At 39.3% G+C, this 22,077-nt stretch overlaps 1 protein-coding gene and 1 long non-coding RNA gene across 9 annotated transcripts in view; one reads left to right on the forward strand and one right to left on the reverse strand.

Moving 5' to 3' along the window:
• Positions 1-695: 695 nt before the first annotated feature.
• Positions 696-20,840, forward strand: LOC138067834 (uncharacterized). Its single transcript, XR_011142248.1, has 3 exons — positions 696-820; positions 3,396-3,682; positions 18,750-20,840. It is a non-coding gene; the product is annotated as an uncharacterized lncRNA (long non-coding RNA).
• CCSER2 (coiled-coil serine rich protein 2) overlaps positions 10,214-22,077 on the reverse strand; it is an 83,935-nt gene continuing 72,071 nt past the window's right edge. For 5 of the 8 annotated variants that reach the window (XM_068950720.1, XM_068950718.1, XM_068950722.1 and 2 more), the window contains one exon: positions 10,214-15,479. In XM_068950720.1, the coding sequence (XP_068806821.1) occupies positions 14,658-15,479 (822 nt within the window). In that variant the 3' untranslated portion in view covers positions 10,214-14,657. Of the gene's footprint in view, positions 15,480-18,885; positions 18,926-22,077 lie in introns of all 8 variants that reach the window. The other 3 variants (XM_068950723.1, XM_068950721.1, XM_068950724.1) reach the window with 2 other exon arrangements.

Raw genomic sequence — 22,077 nt, forward strand, 5'->3', positions numbered from 1 at the left:
CCGACTCCAGCCAAGAGGAAGAAGCATATTCCTTACACAACTCTTATTTTAAGAGTCTGTAAAGTCCTGTTTAACTGGTCTGAAAGAAATACAAACGTCATCCAAATACTCAATGATCAAGGCTATTACAGTCAAAGCAAAATGGACTGGTTTCCATAGGGCATCTGAAGCACCAGGACTGGAAAACAAATCCATTTTCTTTTTAACAACTGAGCAACCCTTTTTCATTCTCGTTATTTAGAGCAGAACTAACAGTCACTTAAAAGCGCCAAGGAACGCTTTGTACCTTTCAAATCCTGCACGAATCACACCCACATACTGTAATACGCACTGCTGAGTCCTTCCAAGAATCTCCTCGTCCTAGCCCCGTGCAACACCACTTCCAGCTGCACGCTTCAGCTTAAAAACCTCTGCACAAAGCGCTGTGCACCTCCAGACCGTCACACCGTTAACAGCTCTTCCAGGAACGCCCAGGACCCTCAGCAGGCCGGATCTCCGCTATTTATTCGTAGCCCTTTTCACAGGGCAGATGGCAAACGCCTTCGTGTCGAAGCGCCCGCATTTCTCACTCTCGACACGAGGAGCCTCTCGGCGCACCGCTCAGCCGGGGCAGAGCCGCAGCCCCCACACGCCGCCGCCCCCTCAAAATGGCAGCGGGCCGCGCGCGCGCCGACCGTTAGGGCGCACCGACCGTTAGGGCGCGCGGGCGGCGCCAACGGCCGCGCTCGCCGGCGCCGCCCGCCTGCCCCCCGCCCCGGCCCTTGCCACCGCCCGGCCCGGCCCGGCCCGCAGCAGCAGCGAGGAGAGAAGCTCCTTACCGGTGAGCGACGCTTCCTGCGCCCTGCCGGGAACAGCCCTGCCCTTCCCTTCCCTTCCCTTCCCTTCCCCAGGGGGCGGTGTCGCGTCCCCTTCACGCGCGACCCGCCGGCGTCGCGGGGGGGAGGAGGGGGTAAAGCCACACGGGGCGGCGGCCCGAAATGGCGGCCGGGCGCCCGCTCCTGCCGGCCATGCCGCCGCCCGGAGCCGCGTCCCTCACGCTTCCCTTCCGCACCCTCCCAAACGCGATAAATGCTGCCCCGAGAGTTCAGAGCGTCAGCGCGACGGCCAGCCGGCTGGCGCTTGCCCTCAAGGAGGTGTGAAGTGAGCAAGCCTGCCTGCTCCACCTCATAGTAAACGCCACGCTGAGGAAGAGATGTCTTGGGCCTGTCGCCCTTACGGCTGGAACCAGCAGGGAGGTGGCAGGGCAGATGTAAACCAGATCATTTGCAGCTGCACGAAATAGGTCTCAGGGGTTTTCAGAGGAAGACAGCTCCACTGGTGAAAGGCTGGAGACATAAATCAGACACATTTGGCTTTTCATCTTATCATCTGGCCAGGTGTTAGTGCACTGACAATAAGTTCTAGCTGCAAGGTTGCTTGCTTATTAGCACTCTGTTATCTTGTATGCAGGTTAGCCAACAGATAACAAGTTCCCTCTCCTGAAACCTCCAGAGCTGTTGAAATTTCCACCTCAGTGGTGCTTCCTCCATTCGCTCTGGGGAGCGGTTACCTCACCGGTCTGATAAGGTCTTATGTAGTCTTAAAGATCACAGATGTGTCAGGATTGCTGTAAGGAAAGCCAGAGGCTCCATGAAGCATCACACCCCAGACCACAAAACATGTTATAGGAGCATTGGAACTAAGTGAGACCCTTGTATCCTGGGAGCCGACTCCCTGTCACCATTGCCACCACTGCTTTCGGTGGCATTCACCATCACGAGGCTCCTCTGGTGAATTGTGACAGGAGACCATTGCGGCAAACAGAGAGCCGAAGCGCTAGCGTGCTTCCCACCCCGACTGCCACGTGCGCATAGACAGTAAAGAAAGTCTGCATGACACTCAACAGCTCCTAGACAAATCCCCAGAGAAACTTCCACGAACCTTCCATCAAGGTAGAAAGACACCTTTCAGATACACAGGTCAAACTTCTTAAGAAAGAAAAAAAGGCAAAATCAAATCAACAACAAAACCAAACAAATCCAAAAATGCTGAAATAAAGGGTCTGTTATTGGGAATGATCTGATCTGACCTATTGCCATTACCTTCCCCCCCCGCCTCCATAACAATAAAAATGAGTCCCAGTTCTGTTTATAACCATTAGTGACTGGTCTAGCTGCTGTTGGGTTTTAGGGCTGTGCTTTTCCAACAGAGCTCAGTTTGGTCACCCATAATGGCAGCAGGCTGAGCTGCATCTAGTCAGAACACAGACAAGTGCCAAAGGTGTGATGAGAGACCATCAGCATTTTAATGGAGCAGGTTAAAGGGGAAAAAAAGGGGAGATAGAATCCTTATCAAAGCCATAGCATAAAAGAGACTTAAATAGCTGACTGTACATTCCAACAGCATTTGTTCTGTTTCTGCGTGAAACAACACAAACCCCAAAGCTGAGGAGAGTTAATTATTCCCATACCTTTGATGGAACAGGAGTTGTTGATGTGGCTTCAGACAGCAAGGGAACATCTCCAAGGAGTAGAAGAGTGAAAGTGATTTCCTTGCTTCCACCAAGTAAGAGGTCAATTCGGTGTCAATCTACAGTGTGCTGATGAAAGGCTTGTGTCAAGTGTAGTTATGTGATGAAAAGAGAAACTCAGCAATGCCCATGGGTCACTATGGAAGGTGGGGGAACAAGATAGTTACTAGTGTTCAAATAAATAAGCGTCAACACCGAACGTAATCTAGGACTGACAAGAAGAGCAGGCAGGATGATGCAGAGAACAAAAATTGGACTAAATAAATTGTCTGCAGGTAGGTTTAAAAGAGAGAAAGGAAAAGAATCGGAACATCTTAAGTCATGCTACTACGGCTGACCCAGCTTGAGCAGGGTTGGAGTTGGACTGGATGATCTCCAGAGGACCCTTCCAACCTCAACTATTCTGTGAAGTTGCTGGGCTTATTCTCACGCATAAAATTACAAATAAAAAGAATCCACAGATGTAGACGTCTAGAGGGGCTGTGGAGATACCTGACAAGCAACAGTCTGTGTATTTGTATGAAAACATTCCAGGGGAAAAATGAGAAAGGACAAAACTGGCACAGCCATGTCCACAGAGCTGCAGAATCTCAGCTTTCTCGCGCTTACGTTCTCTCCAGTTGGCGTGAGCAGATCAGGTCCGTAGCGGAACTGGAGATGTCAAAGGAGAAGTGATGGCTTCCTGGAAATGAGGTCAGACTGCTTCAGTAGATAGCACTGAATATTTTCTTCCAAACACTGCACCAGCATTGCTTGGGGTATGATACAGCTAGAGAGGCTGAAAAATTAAAATCAAGCTCTGCTTCCCACCACTTTTTTTTTTTTTTTTTTTAAAGAAAATACATACAAAAGCTGTTACCTGTCACATGCTCGCCGTGTTCCACAGGTATATTCTGCCTGCATGTACTTCCTTTGGAATATGAGAAAGAAGAATTGCTCCTGTGCTCTCTGCCCTGTCGTCTGAGGCTCCTTTTGCAATGATGGAAGGGGAGGTAGAAACGTTCATTTACAAGAGGCACGTATGTGCCCAGAAGCAGTGTTGTCGACAGGTGCTTAGCACCAACCTGAGCTGATTCATTTTTTAGCTACCATGCAGAGTCATATAGATGGCACAGGCACAAGTTAACACAACTGTTCTGCTCCTGGTCTTGAAGTTACTGCAGTCTCTTTCAGGTAAGTCTGCATTGTATTCTGCTGCACAGAAAACATGCTTATTGCATGTTCAGTCTTTTCTTCAGGAGATCTTACCGAATCTGACTTCTGATGCTACAGCTTTCTCATGCAATTTCAGTAGCGCAGCTCACTTCTGGCCTGCAACGGCTACTTGCTAACCTTCATAGTGTCACAAGCTGGCACTGCTTCTTGTTTTTCATGCTGAAGTGGAATGATACATGTACCAACAATAACTCATATGTGCAACATAAGGGGAAAAAAAACACCATTACTTTAAAAAAGGCCAAAAAAACCCTGATGGCAGATTCAGTCCAAAAAAAGCAAGTATTCTGCAGTAATGGTTTAAAGCACTCGTATCCTGAGATCACATGGATCTAGTAACAGAAACCATGTTTGGAGAGTACCATGTTGTATTTCTGTAGAGCTTACACCCAAGGCATGATGCTCTGTTAATGCTTACTGTTAAAATTAACGTATGTTGGCTTTTAAGAGTGATTTGTTTGCTTTCAGTCAGATAAAAAAGCCAGTTTTTCAGAGAAGGGAATCTAGGAAAATTGTTTTTGAATAAACAGTAAAATGCAAAAAATGTATGGGAGTATGGTGACAAGCTAACATGGAGCCAAAAAAAAAAAAAAATCATCACTTGAACATTCAATGAGAAGTTTAGAAACAGTTGCATTTTAGGGGTCAGTAAGAATCTTTCCCTTGTGTACTAGATCAGGATTGCCATAAAAAATGATCGAGTCCAAGGTTTCCCTTAGCTACAGATCAATGAAATAAATGAGTCAAAATGAAAAGTTCTAGGTCTAATAAATCAGTTTAGTTTAATTCCCTGAAAAATTGCTTGCTTATATCTAGCCTAAGTCAGGGCAGCAACATGTAATTCATAAATTCTTATAATCTTAATTCATACTGACACTTTACTAGTTGTAGAAATGTTATCTTTAGATGAAGTAATGTGATTATAACAGGTCTCATGTTACATAAAAATAAAATCCACTTAATTCAGGACCGTCTCCAGGCTTACTCCACATTAAAATATTCTCAGAGGATTTCTGTGCATGCTCAGTAGTAAGCAAATTAAAACAATTTCACAAAGAAGTTTATCTGTACAAACTCTTTCTTTGCAGAACGGAAGGCCTACTGCAGTGGGGCTGCCCACTGCAAAAACCTCTACAGATCAGAGTGCAAATCCTAACAAATCAACAGACATTTCAACTGGTGGGAAATGCTAGTATAAGCCTGCAGTAGAAGTGATAGCTTCCATTTCTGTAGGTCTGATGAGGAAGTGTTGCCTAGGGAATACAAAATTTAAGGAATATTAGAAGTGAGTAGTTAAAAAATGTACAAAAGGTACACTCAAGGAGTCAAGTCTATTTAAAGAGCACTGAAAACTGAGGACCTAAGAGCAGTAGTCATTTCTGATTAGTCAGAGGTCTACACTATATGCAGGCGTTACCTGGTGAAGTTTATGTGCAGTTAGATGGGAAAGAAAATGGCTAAACACACATACATCTTCCTTGAGTAATTTTCCAAAAATTAACCAGCACTACCGGTTGCTGGAGTATGATGAAAGAACACCTCTTGCCAGGCAGGAGGGATTTTTCTCTGCAGGGTATGTTTGGGCATTGAAAAGAGCAGTTAAAGATTCCTGCAAGGGCTATGAGTTGCAAACACATTTGCACATTTATTCTTTATCTCCCATATCCCTTGCGGATTTCCAGCCTAGGCAGTCAGTGAGCTGAATGATAAATACAGCTAGCTGAAACAAGATCAACCTCCATCAGGGAACTAGCTAGGAAGACAACTAGGTTATTCCAGTTCAGATTACGCAGAGGCTTCAGTTAAGGTTATCAGTGTTTGTCTTCCTTCCTCCACCCCTCCAAAAAGTTGATTGCTTCTTTCAGCTGAGCAATGTTGCACCTGGTCACTGTAAAAAAAAAAAAAAAAAAGATATATATATATATCTATATATATCTATATCTAATCAGTATTGCTTTGTTTGGGGCTTGCCCCTTAAAGCAAACAGGATAGGGTGAGAAGAACAGAGTGTATATGTCAGTCAAAGGCACAGCCCCACCTCCTTCCTGCCCCCCAGCCTATACCTAGGAAGCTGTTGTGGCATGCATAGAATTTAGGTTTTTTTTTTTTTTTTTTTTTTTTTTTAAAGTTTGAAGTCTTTCAGCTCCTTACATTACACTGCCCTCTGCTGTGTACAGGAGCAAAAGTCGAGCCTGCTCTCCGCATTAGAATGGAGTGGAGGAAGGGCAAAACAGAAATCTCGGCTATTGAGACAGGTGGAAGCATGAATTCTCTTTTGATCTCAAGAGGGCAAGGAGGTAAACACAGATATTTCTCCATGGGATTTCCCAAAGTGCTTTTATTTTGCTTGCTCTTAGCACCTGCTTTCCATGCATTTATAATGGAAATAATAACACTTAATTCTTACCCTATTCTGTTTGTCTGCTGAAGCTCCAAGGGCTTTACCGAGCAAGCGCATACCATTAGGACTTGTTATTTACCCTACAGGCACTTTGTCTAACACATTTCCTAAGGACTGCACCTGGTACCCAGTTTAGAGCGCAGTTAGCACAACGTCATGACACATCCCCTAACACCCCAAGATCCTTTGTACCACTTGTCCTTTGACCATGAGTATATTTCTAATACCCCTCCTTGACTTTGTTAGGCTTAGAAGTTTGGACCTAAACTAGTTACGTTCCAGGCCAGCACTCTGGAAAACGTTATATATAAACGCATATGTGATACAGCATGCCTGTGTCAGTAGCTTAAAAAAAGTGAAGAGTAATCTCCATTACCCCTTTTAATCCTTCAAAACAAATATATATAAGCACTCAGACAATATTGCTTAACAACTGTGAAGATAATCAGCTGAGAAAGTTAACACTCTCAACAAAGCTTAAAAAGATTAAGTGCCATTGGAAATGTATTTTAAAGCAAATATATCTTTGATGTTAAACTGCAAAATACAAACACACTATTTTTTCAATACCCTGCTTGTCCCAGCAATGCCACACACAAAGCTTTCAACAGCAGTTAATTTAATGCACACACATAGACCTTAACTAACTCTTTTGAAGTAAGAAGTTGAATGCCAGCATAAGATGCACAAGAGTATTATTAACAAAGAGCCTGTGTATCACTAAGTTTCCCTGCATGGTAATACCAAATACACAACTGCTTATAAACATATAGATTGAACATCATGGACATCCTAGAAACGTAACTTCACATCCTGGCAGGATCAACTCAGCTTGACAGCCTTCTGCTGTGTGTCTTGCAGTACAAAATGCTTTGCTACTACTATTTTATATGGTATCTCACAGTGAAGGGCTCTCACCTGTGATTGGGGGGGGGGGTCTTCTAGGTTACTACTGTAGGACAAAAAAATAACATAGCAACCCACAGACATTACAGGGCAGAATTTAAACAGAGGTTATGTAAAACAGGACTGAACTTTTTGTGTTATCTGTAGTAGCTTGAGCAACAAAAAAGCTGGTTGCTCAAATAACTTTCCCAAAAGTGAGTGGAACTTAAAAACCCCCACGACCTCAGAACTTCTTGTATAAGCAGAATTTACACCTTTGGGATCCTCCAGAAAGACGGGGACACAAGTTCCCACCACCCCGCAATACTGCCAGCGTACTTGGGATACATATGCCCAGGATAACTTTCCCGTAGGGCTTCAGAGAATTTGTCCGCTGTGCTGCATGTAACTCGCTGTAGAAACTTTTTCCTCTCATTTGTTTGCAAGGGAGCCCTGCAAATAACTGCTGTGGACTCTTATTAAGAGGGAAATTGAGTGCTTCTGGTAGAGATAAAATAGTTCTAGTGAAATCTATGAAACCTGCCCTGCAAAGTATTACATTAAGAATTTTTTTTGCAAAAGCTTTTGAGCTTTGCCTGTATAGTTCAGGCCTTTGAAGACTCATAGCAGGTAAATGCAGAGACGTAAACACAATGTTCAAGAAAGTAAGGGAGGATTCATTTTCTCAGTGAATTTTCATCGTGCTGTCAGCACAGAATCTTCCAAGTGTTGACCTGGCTAAGAAATACTGGTATTATTCCCATTTTATATATGAGGAAAATAGGGCACAGAAATTAAAAGTAGGATTGGATAATTAGTATGGAAAATTTCAGGTCATACAGTTTGTCAAACTGAGTAGCAATTAAAATGGAGTAAAGATTTATAGAGCCTTACTGTAGGAATCGCTCAGCTTCTACAGTACTAAGCACAAAAGTTTATCAGACTGTCAGTGACCCATGAATCTTCCAGTACTCATAGGCTTTTATCAGCCTACACTTCTGATATAACTAAATTACTGGTATTTACCACCACCTAAAGACTTACCAGTCTTTGTGTACAAAGGCTATTTTATACTGTTGATCTTAAGGAAATTGGGGAAATTTACACAGGCTGATTTTCAGGGATCTTTCTAGCTGCAGTAACAGAGATAATGATGAATCAGGCCTCTTCAGAACAAAACCTATTATGTTGGATTGGAAAGGTACCAAGAGAATCACATTCCATCAGAACGCGTAGCTCCACTGAAACCTAAAACTCTCTCATATTGCTTCATTTCTCCAGAATTTTCCTGAAGAAAATGCAAGTAAAGTAACCTCGTCCCATTTTCACAACCGTTCTCAAGTGCCTACCAATCTGGGGTTCCCCCCCCCCCCCCCCGAGATGTGCGTTCTAATAAGCTTTAAAAACCAACATCATGAAATTTAAATGCTTTCAGCAACCTGAAATGATTTTCAGAGGTTGTGATAGAGGGAAACATTTTTTCTTAGATAGTTTTGAAGTTTTCAGATTTTTATCTGCTTTGGAACGATCAATTTCAACATCCGTAAGCAGATTTTCTGGCCTATTATGCAGGGCAATTGCTTCTGCCTTGGACTTCATATCAAGAACTCCCGCTACATTGCATGAGCGCTTAGAGCATGCATCCTCAACCTCCCCAGGTACTGCACTGTGACTGAGGACTCTTCCTGCCTGCAGTTTCACAGAAAACAAGAACATCACCTAACAGGAAATCCTCCTCTTACTTTTCAAACTGTCAGATTAGCATTAAGTACTTGAATAGCCCAGCTCATTAGAGCTGTGATATTTAGGCTCAACGTCCTCCACTAAAAGCCAATTTTGATTTGAAACAGTGGCTAATTTTCATAACCTAAGGAAAACAGCAACCACACGACTGAGTAACGTTCTGCATGCTTCAGTATTAATTTTTCTTGTGGACCAGCTGCACTGAAATACGCTGAAAAATAAACCATTCCTTTACGAGGAAAGGTGCCAAGGGTGTTAATTTTGAGTTCCAAAAGGAGGCAAGCAAAGATTTCACGTTGTCTCATATTTTCTCCTTGCGTGCAATACTGTGCCCAGTGATAAAGCAGATCTCTTCCAGTGCCAGCAGTACACAGCTCCCAGTCCATCACTGCCACAAGGCCTTCGTCTCTTGATGGGGGAGGGGAAGAGAAGACAAGGAAAGGAAGAGAGGGACTTGTGAATTGCATCTCTTATGCATACTACATAGTCATTGCATTACCTCTTTAATTTCTTCTCATGACTAAGAGGGTTGGACACCACTGTACCAGAGTCTTGTCCATAAAGTAACAAGGAGTGCTTGCTCTTGCGCTATACCCAGCAGAACTACAAGGCAGAAGATCCATGGATCCCCAGTTACCTTTTTGGGCCTCAGTTGAGGAAGGTACCTAAAAATGTGTGTTTAAACTTGGAAGCTTTATGCTCTTCCCCACCCTCAACCCAGCAAAAAGTCAAACATCATCCAGAAGCTCAAAACTTTAGATCAATGGTTCCAAATGTCTGCAGCATTTTTTAATACCCTTACAGAGAACTGCAGGATTCTCCCTTTACCAAGCCCCATTTCTGATTGAAATTTCAACTTGCACTTCCATCTACTGAAACAAGTCAGGAATTAAACAAGTGAAACAGAGTCCCTTTTCTTGCAAGAAAATAACTCATTTTATCTCCTGCATATTAAAGCACTCAGACTGTGGGCAAAATACTAATACACTCTATCAGGAACTCTTCATGGATGTTTACATGCATTGTATAGATTTAGACTCCTGTAGGGAAGTCGCAGAATCAGATTAAAGCTGTCTGTCATAACTAGTTAATTACATAAGGGAACTCTATGAAATATCCTTCTGCTCTCCCTGATTCTGCATTAGAGGTGAAATAAAGTACCTTTAAAAAATAATCACATCAATCCAGCTTCTTGTTCACCTAGAAACAACAGCTAAATATGGTTGTTTTTGTTTTTTTTTTTTTGAAATCTCTTTGTTCTTCTTTAAAACACTTATGCTAAAAGTCATTGGACAAACAAGCATGCAGATCTGCTGGAGAAAGACACAATTCCATGAGAGAACATAATTGTAAGCATAAGCACAGTCTCCCCTTCCCAGACAATTTCCTCCTTTCAGTCCTGTAGTTATGCACAGAGAATAGAATAAAGTGAAATAAAGTGAACAGTCAGGAGAAATAGGTACTTATTAGAATTATTACTTTTATTTTTATTCACTAGAGCAACATTGAAGAAAATTTTTTACATACAGGTTTTTAAATCAACTTTACAAGCAAATTCCAATATACAGTATTTACTCTGGCCTGGTTTAAAAAACAAGAAAAAAACAACAATGCAGATAACTAAGGGTACTTTTTTTTTTTTTTTTTAAGCTAGTACTGAATTTAAGACTTCACTGACACTGGAATTATGTTGTTTTTATTGTGGTGCTTTTACAGTTAGGTAGGCAGTGAGCAGCTTTACCACAACAGTGACTGAATTTCCTTGATAGCGTAGTTGTAAGATTACTATAAAACTGAGACCTACCACCAGGATCATGTAGTACATCCACTCTGCTCAGAAAAAGCCACTATAAACAAGATAAAGAATAGCCACGGAAGCCCAATTCAAGAGTGGATTTCCATTTGTGTGGCAAGAAAATGTCCACATCAAGAGGATTATGTGCTGTGCAAAAACTAAAATATTCCTCTCCCATCCCACCCTCCCACAACATGCAACCTACCAGAGCATGGCCACTGTAGAATGTGCATATGGTTGTGACATGCAAACAAAGTAAATCACACAAATGGTATTCAATTTTCTAGCATCATTACAACAAATCAGCATTTAGATCAAGGATGAAATTAATTTTACTGACCTATGATGCAGTCTAGTTGCTATGTCTAGTCTCACTGCTATGAGATTTAAAGTTCAAGAACCCACTTCTTTTGAACTAGATAGAAAACTCAGTGCAGTTTTTGATTTTTCAGGGCTTTTATAATTATTTCAAGAAAGGCTAGGAGTTAGTATTGCACTTTTCTCTAACAGAACCAAAACATAGGCTAGGAACATCGTTCTTTAAGGAGTAGGCTAGTCCTTTGAAAGTTTTGCCATTGGCGTTGACCAGAACTATGAAGTGCCAGTTTCAGGGAAGGGGAAGGTAATCTTCTGGCTGCATCACTAATTTAACTGTGGAATTTTAGCACTAAAGTCATTGCACAACAAAAACTCAGTACACTATATGAGTATTTTTAAACATGCTAGAGTGTATATTAATTCTGTGAAAGCGATGTGAAGGTATCTTGGAAGCAGCAACACTAGCAGGGAAATTAGTTTCAAACAAAAGCCACACACACAACAGGAGGCATCTAGATTATTTAGGCACAACTCCAAGCAATAAAGCTCATTTAAAGTGCAATTCTGTTTTTCTTCTTTTGTGTTTATTCACTTATTAAAATACATAATTGCCTCTGTACACACATACTGAACAGTAGTTTAATACTTGTGAATATTGCACAAAAGAAGGAGACATCAAAAGCATAAAAAATCTGCAATAAACCAGTTTCAGAAACCTAAAAAAACTCTGAAGATATCAAATCCTTGAATTTAAGCATTTAGGATAATCTGCACCAGTACTGATGATATACATGCTCCTTAAATAAAGTAGACCAATTACCTGAAGTTACTTGCTTAATACCATTTGACATGCTCTTCACAGCACCCTCTTACCCCCTCTCCCCACTGAAGTGAGGCTTTGAATTTCCCTTCACTGCTTCTCTTCCAGTTGCTCGTCGGCTGACAAGCTTTACTCATACTCTGGACTTGCTATACATGCAACAGAACCTTCCCTGGCAAAGTCAGAAGAGTCAAAATACACAATTGTGTTTAGAGCAATGCAAGATTCGCAGCTGAATACAAACACAATTCAGCCTAGCGTCTGCCTCATCTATGATCAATCCTGCTATCTTCAGCGCAATTTCTTACTCATCTGTCACAGCAAAATGGCAAACCCTACATATTCACACCAAGGAATATAATCTACTTATGCTTCTTTAACAGTATAGAACAACCTGCAGAATAAATATGTTTTTGTTCTTCTGGTGGGGGGGGAGGGTCATCATCTGTTTTATGAAAACCCTGATAGTCTGTTTGCTTCCCTCCTAAATTATCAGTAAAGGTGCAGATAGGTAGATATCTATACTTTTAAATTTAAACATAAAAGCTTAAAATCTCTAAATCAGACCAATGAAGCCTCCAGAACGAGTAGAAACAACAGGACTCATGGCGAAACACTGCCATCAATAGTATTCTTTTAAGTAACAATAAACTTCTTGCACAAAAACATATACAATTAAAAATAAAATCAGCTTCCCTTCAAGGAAAGTGAAGTTTAAAAAAGAAAGAAAAACTTCCACAGAAATATATACGGACCTGAAAACAAACCAGGAATCTGATCATTCCCTCAGCAGTTTCTACACTCTTGAGAAATATAGGCAGCTGCCAGGAGCTAATTTTGGGGAATATAAAAAGTCAGTTTTATTTTCTTACCCAAAGTAAACATCTACTCTGATTCTGGACGTCAAAGGTCACCTGATTCAATACTTTCCAAGGCAATAAATAAATTTTCCTGGAGAACAATTATAACAGTAATCTCAAGTTATACTTATTTTGATCTTTTAGCAACTGCAACAAATTAATACTGCTCTTGTTATTTCTTGCTTAACCGGTCCCCTTCTCCCCCACCTCCCCCCACAAATTTGTCAGAAGGTCCTGCAGGTCTTCAGAATCACATAGCCAGTTCTGAAATAAACATAATCTGCCCCCTGCTTTTCCCCCAAGCTTTAATTTTTCATCTCATTGTCAGGTGAAACAACTTAACAGTGAGAAACCTGACATTTTCTTGGACGTTAATTATGCATTGAGAAATACAACTCCGATGATTTTTTTCCTTCTCTCCTCCAACCAGGGTATCTATCCCTGGTTAAAGGGATTATATTACAAAAGCTGATTACTGAACATATTTATGAAATGTCTATACCTATTCACTTTATTAGCTCAAAGAATACACTGTAACACGTCAACATCATATAGCCAAAGCCTAGAACAAGCTATTACTGTGTTTCATTTCGCTGTCATTATATGCTGTTCAGGGACAGATTTTGAGTGAAATAATTGTAACAGGTTTAGGCTGATGATTTTAAAACCAACTTAAGAATAGGAGGAAAAAAAGTAAAATTCAAGAGACAGTGACGGGGAAGAGGAGAATTGGGAGATGGGACAGAAGGGTAAGTTTTTAGCACACTTCACTGGATGTGCATATACGCAACCCACAGCATGAGTGTCATGGTCCCATAGCTGCACCATGATGGGCAAATATTTCCAGACCACTTTTAGAAAAAAATGCTTTTCTAGAGAGCAGAAAGATTTTTTTTTGTTTTATTTCCCCAAAAAGCTCCTTCCCAGTTATCATGCACTTCTTTAGAAATTCCAAAAAGAAAAAAGCCAAAACAAAATACACATCTATGAAAAACTCTTAAGAGTACCAGCTCTGATTAGGACATAACAGGATTGCTCAAAGCAAATAGGTGGGGTGGTTATTTTTTTTAGTAGCTGCTTTTTTAAATCAGGTTTTATTATGTAAAATAGTTCCACATTCTTACATATATGGCAAAATTCTGTGCAAACATTTCAAGTCAGGTACTTCAGAGACTTCCAGTAATAAACAAAAATCAATAAATACAAGTAGCACAATAAAAGTTAAAAATATTAATTAAAATGCATGTTGTGCAACCTCAACATAGGTGTTATGGACCCCTTATTCCCAGAGGCTCTTTACTTACCAATTCCTAAGAGCCTGTATCGGCAGGTTTTGCACAAGCATCCCTAGCACTGCGTTTCAAAAATTTACCCAATAACGTGTCTATTCAACGCAATAAAAGCATACCACAATGTCACAACAAATGATGATGTCTAAGAGATAAGATCCGTTTCACCCTGTGAAATCTGCTTACTGTCTGTGAACAGTGAAAATGGGATAAATAAAAAACAGAGCAACTTCAGATTACAGCAAAACAAACAAAAAAAAAACCCCAAACAACTCCCCAACCCATCAGATTAAATAACATTAAATATGTCATTCTTCAGATAATGATAAATACAAGGATTTTTGCATAGGCCTCTGAAACACAGAGTCAAAAGTATGGCCAATAAAACATCTGCTACTAAGTCTAATTTTCCACCACTCTAACCTAACCAGCAGTCAGAACCAAAAAGTTAGACTGAATAGTAATTTCATTGTCTAATCCCTCAAAATAACAGATTTCTGCCTTCCTGAAATACCTAGTGCAGCATTCTGGTATTTGTGGTCACCACAGACTTGAGTTTTTGCTTAATTATTAAGATCAATGAGCAGTGCAATCGTTAATGCAGACTTACGATATACTTGAACACTCTCAAGAGAGGCTGCACAGTTGATAACATGAACTTAAGAAGAGAAGAGAATGGAATATGCAAACTCTAAAGAAAGATGCTATTTTTAATAGTCACTCAGGATTTGCAGGCTGTAGGTAAAGCAGCCTCAAAGGCAGTCAACACATGGGAAGTAGATTAATGTATGGCATCATTCAATGAGATGGGTACACACGTTCTCAATGTGTCTTTGGTTTAGGGAGGCGGGAATGCCGATTAGAGGGCAAGCTATCCCCAGAATGCAAACCGGTACTCTGCATTTGCACGCTTTCCTTTCTTTGCACCGGTGGCTTTGGGATGTTAGTCTTCGAACAAGTGTTTTGAGGCTCTGGAGAGACCAGTGTGGATTTCTGACTGCTCGTTTGTTTAGATTTAACGAAGGACATAGTTGGTGGGCGAAGCTTAGACACTTTCTGGCTCTGTTTACTCTTTAGGTTAGCCTGACCAGATGTTGGCTCTAGCTGAGTCGGACTATTTGATAGCAGAAGCTCAGGCTCCTTGGAAGCAGCAGAATGATTTGCAGATCGTGCGAGCACGGCCACTGTAGGAGGCACTAAAGCATTTGGGGGCTTTGCAATTCCTAAAGTCTTTGGCCGAGAAGCCTTGTTTGTGAATGAGGGCTGACCTTTCACAGCTAACTCAGTCTGCACCTCTCTAACATCGGCTCGTGTAAATGCCGGAAAATAGGAATGAGATTGTAATATACCTTCTTTAATACTAGCCCGCTCCCCAGGGTCTTCAGCATTTTCGTTTTTCAAATTTTCCAAATATGATGCATTCTCATCTTTTATGTTTAACTGTATACTCATTAGTGTGTTTAGTTCATTCAGACTATTAGTGAGAGATGCTTTTGCAGCATTTGGATCCTTATGATTGCCATTTTCATGTGGATCATGTTTAGGATATTCACTGAGGCCCTCTGTATGTGGCATTTTTATTAGTTTTCCCTGGTCGAGGTCTGTGGAACTGGGAAGGTTGCTGGAAGGCTGTAGTACTTGAGGCTGTTAAAGAGAAAAGAATACAGCAATATATTAGGCAAAGAAAACAAATTAACATTCTGAACCCAATGTGCACTGATCACATTGGTAAGCACTGATGCTTGGTAAGGGCTGCATATCTTTTTGGATTAAATCAAAAAGTTGACTTTGGCGAAACAGGATGGTTCAAGGGACACGTACAAATATGACTTAGGTGGAAAAAATTATACTAGCAGTGAAATACACAACTCAACATAAAGACAAAAAAATCTATTGATTGGCTTAAAGAACATGAAGGAGGCTTGGTTGATGGTTTTGCTTTATTCTGCAGTGCAGCATAACAAGGACATATGAATACTGATCAATTCTGATTCAAGTGCTTAAAAAATAAATGCAACAGCTACTTAACTGCGTCCATCTTTTATTTTCTATTCAGTGCTTACTCAGGTTAGCTATCCCAAATCTTTCATCAATGTTAAGCATCCCTAAAGGCAGGAAAGGAGTTTAATGGACGACATGTATTTACAGTGCATTTTCCTTGCCTTCCTGAGGTCAGGAAATTTGGTACAAACATGCCGAGATCAGGTTACTGACTAGATTTAGGAAACTGTTTGGTCTTGAAGGAAATTCAAATGGCCCGATAAAGAAACCATCTTCAGCAGCGGTATAACAGAGTACCTCTAAAGTTACAGAACATATATTATATTGATAACCAATGGATAAATGTAACTTAATGAGGATTTCGCATTTTATCAGGAGAGAGATTCTAGTATTAGACAAGGAAATTGCCAGTACCTCTTCTGGGTCATTTCTATTTTTCTCTTTGCTCTTCCCTGTAAAAAGACTCAAGAGATTAACGTGCACGCTAGCTTGACAAACACACCCTGGACCTCAAACTTGTACAGAGATCTTGGAATAATTTCACTACTGAAATAAGTCAGCAAAAAAGCAGCAATGTTTTTTAAGCTTTAAGTAATTTGACTGAAATTGTTACTTCAGTCACTCTCTTGACTTGTTCACCACTTCTAAATGAGGAAGCCAGTTATTTGTCTGGCCTTTTTAGCGCTTCTGCTAACAGCAGAAAGAATGCAATGACACTTGTGCACACTAAAGCCCTGACACATTTCTAGGGTGAGCTAGCATCTCAGCACTCAACAGGATTTCATCTTTTACCCGGCAGGATTACTACCCAGTGAAAACTGTATCTTCACTGAAGTTCTTCATCAAGAGTATATGTAATAGGAACAAGAGAAGTATCAAGTTTTCTTGATCTAATCCTGATTTACTAACATTTTTTCCCTTAGACTAAACCAATCCTACCTGTATGCAAGGGCAACATCAAAGTTGGACCAGTGACATCAACAAATGACAGAGAGGGAAGCACAGACATGTTGAGCAGTCTGAATATTAATTTGGCAAAAGGGAGGGCAAAAAAAGACTTTAAAATGGTGCAAGATGATCAACACTTTACTCTAAGAGTAATGCACATTTCCTTATGTGGTCAAACCTAGCCTAGCTTTGAGAGTGTTGTCAAATACAGAACCATCCTTCTTAACCAAGCAGTCCTTCTGGAAGAAGGCACTAAATACAATAATTCAATATATTAAGAGTTACAGTTCAAAAATTAAATCCTCTTGATATTTTTGTCATTTTTCAGCGTTAATGTAATGGGTTACGTAAGTCACTGCCCTTCCAACTAAAAGTTAGGAACTGACAGAGAGATGTTAGCCAAACTAATTTACTGTATTGAGAACTTGCCGGTAAAAACAAAACTGGTACAAATAGGGCAGAAACCGAAGCAATACATGCCTGATTATGATACACATAGTGCAACAAATAATTCAGATTTCCTAATCCTACTTTAAAAAAGAATTAAAAATAGGCATATTTATAGCAATGAGTATTACCTCAAATTCTAATATAGGAAAATAATATTGGAAAAATTTTCCCTCACCTAGGAAGGGTTTCCAAATGCAAATCTTAAAAAAAAAAAAAAATCTAATTTGAGCATTAAAAATCATAGCTTTGTGTCAAATAATCCTAGTTAGAGCATTATTAGTTTAGTTAATCAAAGTGGAAACTTCATAAATTACAGAAGAAACTAAATTTGTATTAAAAAACTAAGTTAAACACATGAAACTTCTGAAACACAACAAAGAAGCAACCTGTTGATAATGCTGTATTTCAAATTTTTGAAAAAGTCGGCAATATTTGAATTTTTCTATTTTGATGCTTCCTTTTTTAATTTTACATTTAAAAATAGCCAAATATATGATTTCCTCATATTCATTACTTTCATAACGTAAAATGGTCTAAGCTGCTTAAGATGCGTAAAGTTTGCAACTCAAAGGTGGAAAGCAGCTACATTCTCGGAATGACGAGGACACGCTTAATTACTTTAAATATAGTATTGTTTTTTAACTTTGGATTTCTACTTCGTCAAAGTGTGTCCCATTATCATGATTACAGATTTACTCTCTTCAAATTGCTACGTGCATTACCCTTCAAGACGGCACTGAAAGCAGAAAAACAGCTTTCAAAATACGCAAGTAATGCCTCAGAAGATATTTAACAGTGCAAATTCCGTTATGACTTTTGTCATTTGCATTGGTTTGAAAGCACTTTTGATATTATTTCAGGGAGGAACAGGCCGTGACTTGGTGTAGACTGACAAACTAACATTTAAATTTACATTCTTGTCCGATATACAAAATGTTCAGGTGCACAAAAGTACTTGCGTTCCTTTATGATGCTCCTAAAATGCAAAGTTGGACTCCATAATATTTCTTGTACTATGTAACTGAGAAAAATTAGCTCTCCCCAGAATGAAAATACATTAGATGAAAGGCTTTGTGCACATGTTCCTTTTGGCAGCACAAAGAAACAGACATTTCTGTAATGGCGAAAGCTTTGGAGATTTGCACATATCGTTGCACTGAGCAAAATTATTAACTTATTATCCCTACCATATTAGCATAAGAAGAGAATTTCTCTCAGGAGTATATCTGGTTGTTACATCATCCAGAGAAAAATGACAACATATCCATGAAGAGGTTTACCATCAATACACACTTACTGAGAAACTGAGATACACAGAGACAAGTATTTTGTACTGATAAAGAAGTCAAGTCAATGTGGTCATGACACCGATAGTCATTACACTATCACTACTTTAAGGTTCCCTGCAATTTTGCTTTGGTTATGCTGTATCTCTGATATCAATTCCCTTCATATATTCCATGTAATGCCTCTGTTGAATGAAATAATGATATTTCCTCCCTTTGATATTTTAAGGAACAAGGAAGTGATGCAATGAAGAATCTGAGAACTGCATGCACATCTCTGATAGACATGCATCATGCATAGGGCAAAAAATAACAGTGAAAATGTGTGAGGAGGAGATGGGAAGAAATCTGAAGTTGTACTGTACCACGCTTTATCACAGAAGTAATGGACTAACTTCTCAACTCCTTGCCAATGGCATAATGGGAAAGCAGAGACAAGAAAAAGACAAGGACAATGATGTCAGAGGACCAAGACAAAACAATGAGCAATTGCCATGACTGAACTGCAACTTTTCAGTATCTGAATTGCAATTAGCATGTCCCCCGCTTGTTTTTTTATCCATCTTCCAGAAACAAAGATAGCCCTGTTGTTTAAACACCACAGTACAAGTAATATCTATAGCAAGACCTGCATGGCATACCCTTGCTCTTAGAACTTGAGGTCTCAAACACATTTAACCTCTTATACTTAAAATACTCTTAAGAGTAGTAACCACAACTTATGTGTATGATTATAAATGTATACATCAAAATATTTGCATTCATGAATATACACAATTTTAGATACATCTAACAATGAATAACAACATCATAAGAAACTGTATCATGCATTTTAACCATATGTTATGTTCTGCACTGTTTATTAACCCATCTTCCAAGCTATTCAGTCAAAATTGCCTTTTTTTTTTTTTTTTTGGAAAGGAGCATACAAAACTTGCTATGTAAGCTTTTCCTTTTCTGATCAGTTCCAATATTTCTCTCACTGCCTTCACAGAATAAGCTGCCATTTCACAGCCCTTCTTGTGAAGACCTAGCCTTGCTCCACTGGAAAGCTATCGTTTTCAAATTTTGTTTCTCTCTCTGGAAAACAAAGTTCTCATAACTTAAATCCATAGTATCTGTCAATACATTCATTCTATTTTTTTTCCTTTTAGCTAGCTATATTATTCCTCTGTGTTTCAATACTGTAAAATAGCATCCTACAGTATGGAGTATGACTTCAAACAGTGATACAAACAATCTGAGTTATTTTTTTCTTTGCTCTTTTAAACCATTCACACCCCACAGTGTGGGGGTACTGAAATAATTAGTAATATAGAATAGCATGGATTTTTTTCTGCATAGTCTGTATAAAAATACACTTTCTTAAAGAAAAGCACTGTTTAGCTGAAAGTAATATAAACACATCAAGGCAGGCATTTTATCCATACAGAGTCACATGCAACTAACACAGTATGACTACACAGTAAATTTTTGTTTGTAAACATACACAAGAGACAACAACTTACAACAAGAGCCTGCATTTCTACTGAAATCCAATCTTCAACTACCGAAATTGGAAGTATGGAATTTTTCTCAAAAGAGATTTCTTCTTATAACTGAACACTAATCTCTCAGAGCAAAAACACATACATAAAGGACAGTAATGTAATTTCTGTCCAAGGACATTTGCAATATTTGTCACCTCTTAACATAAGTCATGACATTTCCAAAATAACATCTGGAAGAAACCTTGTTCTGCTAACACTATCACTATGTACTCTCTACAAAGAGGCTGAACTGGTCAAAGATTTCATATTAAAAGTATGGAAACATTTCGTAATGTTAAGGGCCACATACTTGTTTAAAAACGCATGAAAGAGTAAAGCAAAGCAAGGATCTGATTTCTAATCAATATGCACACAGGAGCTCTCTTGCTGGTAATTAGAAGCTATGTATCACCTGTTAAGAGTTGCTTATCATCTTTATTTGCAATGCTCATATACAAAAACTCTAAAAACTTTCTCAAGGAAGAGCACAGTAATCAGATGAAAACAATAGCAATGCTCGAGTCGAGTAACAAAGCAGTATTCCTCTGTGTATGCAGAGAAGTACTTGGGGTCAGGGGCCTAGAGAAATGGGTATAACGTCCTTTTATTGTATCAACACTTCATCATTTGTTCATTGAAAAGGCATCTCCTGAACAAAACTTCTAGAACTCCTTTATTAAAACTCCAAAATCCAACATAAAAGTTTTAAAATGTATAAAATCCTATTTATGTTTTTATGTATTAATGTTATAAAATCCTATTACCAAGAGAAAAATAAAGGAGGACTACGTAAGAACTGAGTTTAAGACACACAATACTTGAGGCATAAGAATTAAAAAAAATATATACAATTTCATTCATGGAATTGTTTTTCCAAGGCTGTTGAAACAACATTTGAGTTAATAAACATGAAAGTATTTTAAAAAAATCAGTTCTCATTAAAAGTACAAAACATACGTCTGATTACAAAGTTTATTAACAAGGTGTAGCATTATGACAGGTTCTTAGAGCAAGTTAAGCAGTAGGTATGCTGACCTTGTGATTGCTGCTAATACAAAAGAACTGTAAGCATACAGTAGTATTACACAGCAGGGATATGTTACCTGTCCTGTAGAACAGCAGTAAAGTTATATTACACTGTATAAACAGTTGATCATGAACAGTTTACAGATTTATGCCCTGATAATCTATAGCGCTGGTTAGGTGTCCGTGCATCTGTAAACTATCAACAACGTAGCAAAGAGGTAGCTGTTGAAACCTGCAGGATTCACAAGCGTGGATGATACTTCTAGGTTGGGACCCAGAAGTTACAGAAAGAAATGCTTGAATCTAAAGATCTCCAGACAGAAAATACAACCAACCAAAAGTGAGATTCCTGTGTGTTCCCCATCACCTTCTCTATATTATTGCCAAAGCACACTAATATCAACTGCAAGGCTGGTTTTCCTATTCTAGCTGGTGATGCCAAGTTCAACGCTTGCCTTGAAATGTCATCTCTGGCATTCCACACAGAATAAAAATAAAATAAAATAAAATAAAAGATAGACCTAAAAACACTGGACCAAGGTAAGAGATTATGTGGGGAGGAGAAAGGATGCTTATGATAATTTCAGTAATTTTCTACCTCACGGGAATGTTCTCTAAAAGCACAGATATATATATATGTATGTATATGTATATTAATTTTGCAAGAGTGTATGTTAAGAATCTCCAGCAAATCCCCTAATTTATACTTTATAAGTTATCTCAGTATTATCTTTTGATCAAGCTTAAAACTTAAAGAAAAAGGCTAGGAACACTCAACTACGGGAAATAAATGCATCTTCCTGAACAACAGGGTAATTATAGTCTAGGTTAGTCAGTCTTTGGCCAATTTTCACCTACTTTATTTGCCTAAGTTGTAATTCATAGAAGTTGAATGCATAAGATGCATATTGAAAAATCCAATCTGCTTTACTAACAGAAGCTCAATACGGTATCTTGAGACTAAGAAGCTGCTGCCATGAATAGAGGAATGAGGTGGGGTTC

Source organism: Struthio camelus, chromosome 7 (assembly GCF_040807025.1).
Source record: "Struthio camelus isolate bStrCam1 chromosome 7, bStrCam1.hap1, whole genome shotgun sequence".
Classification (NCBI taxonomy): domain Eukaryota; kingdom Metazoa; phylum Chordata; class Aves; order Struthioniformes; family Struthionidae; genus Struthio; species Struthio camelus.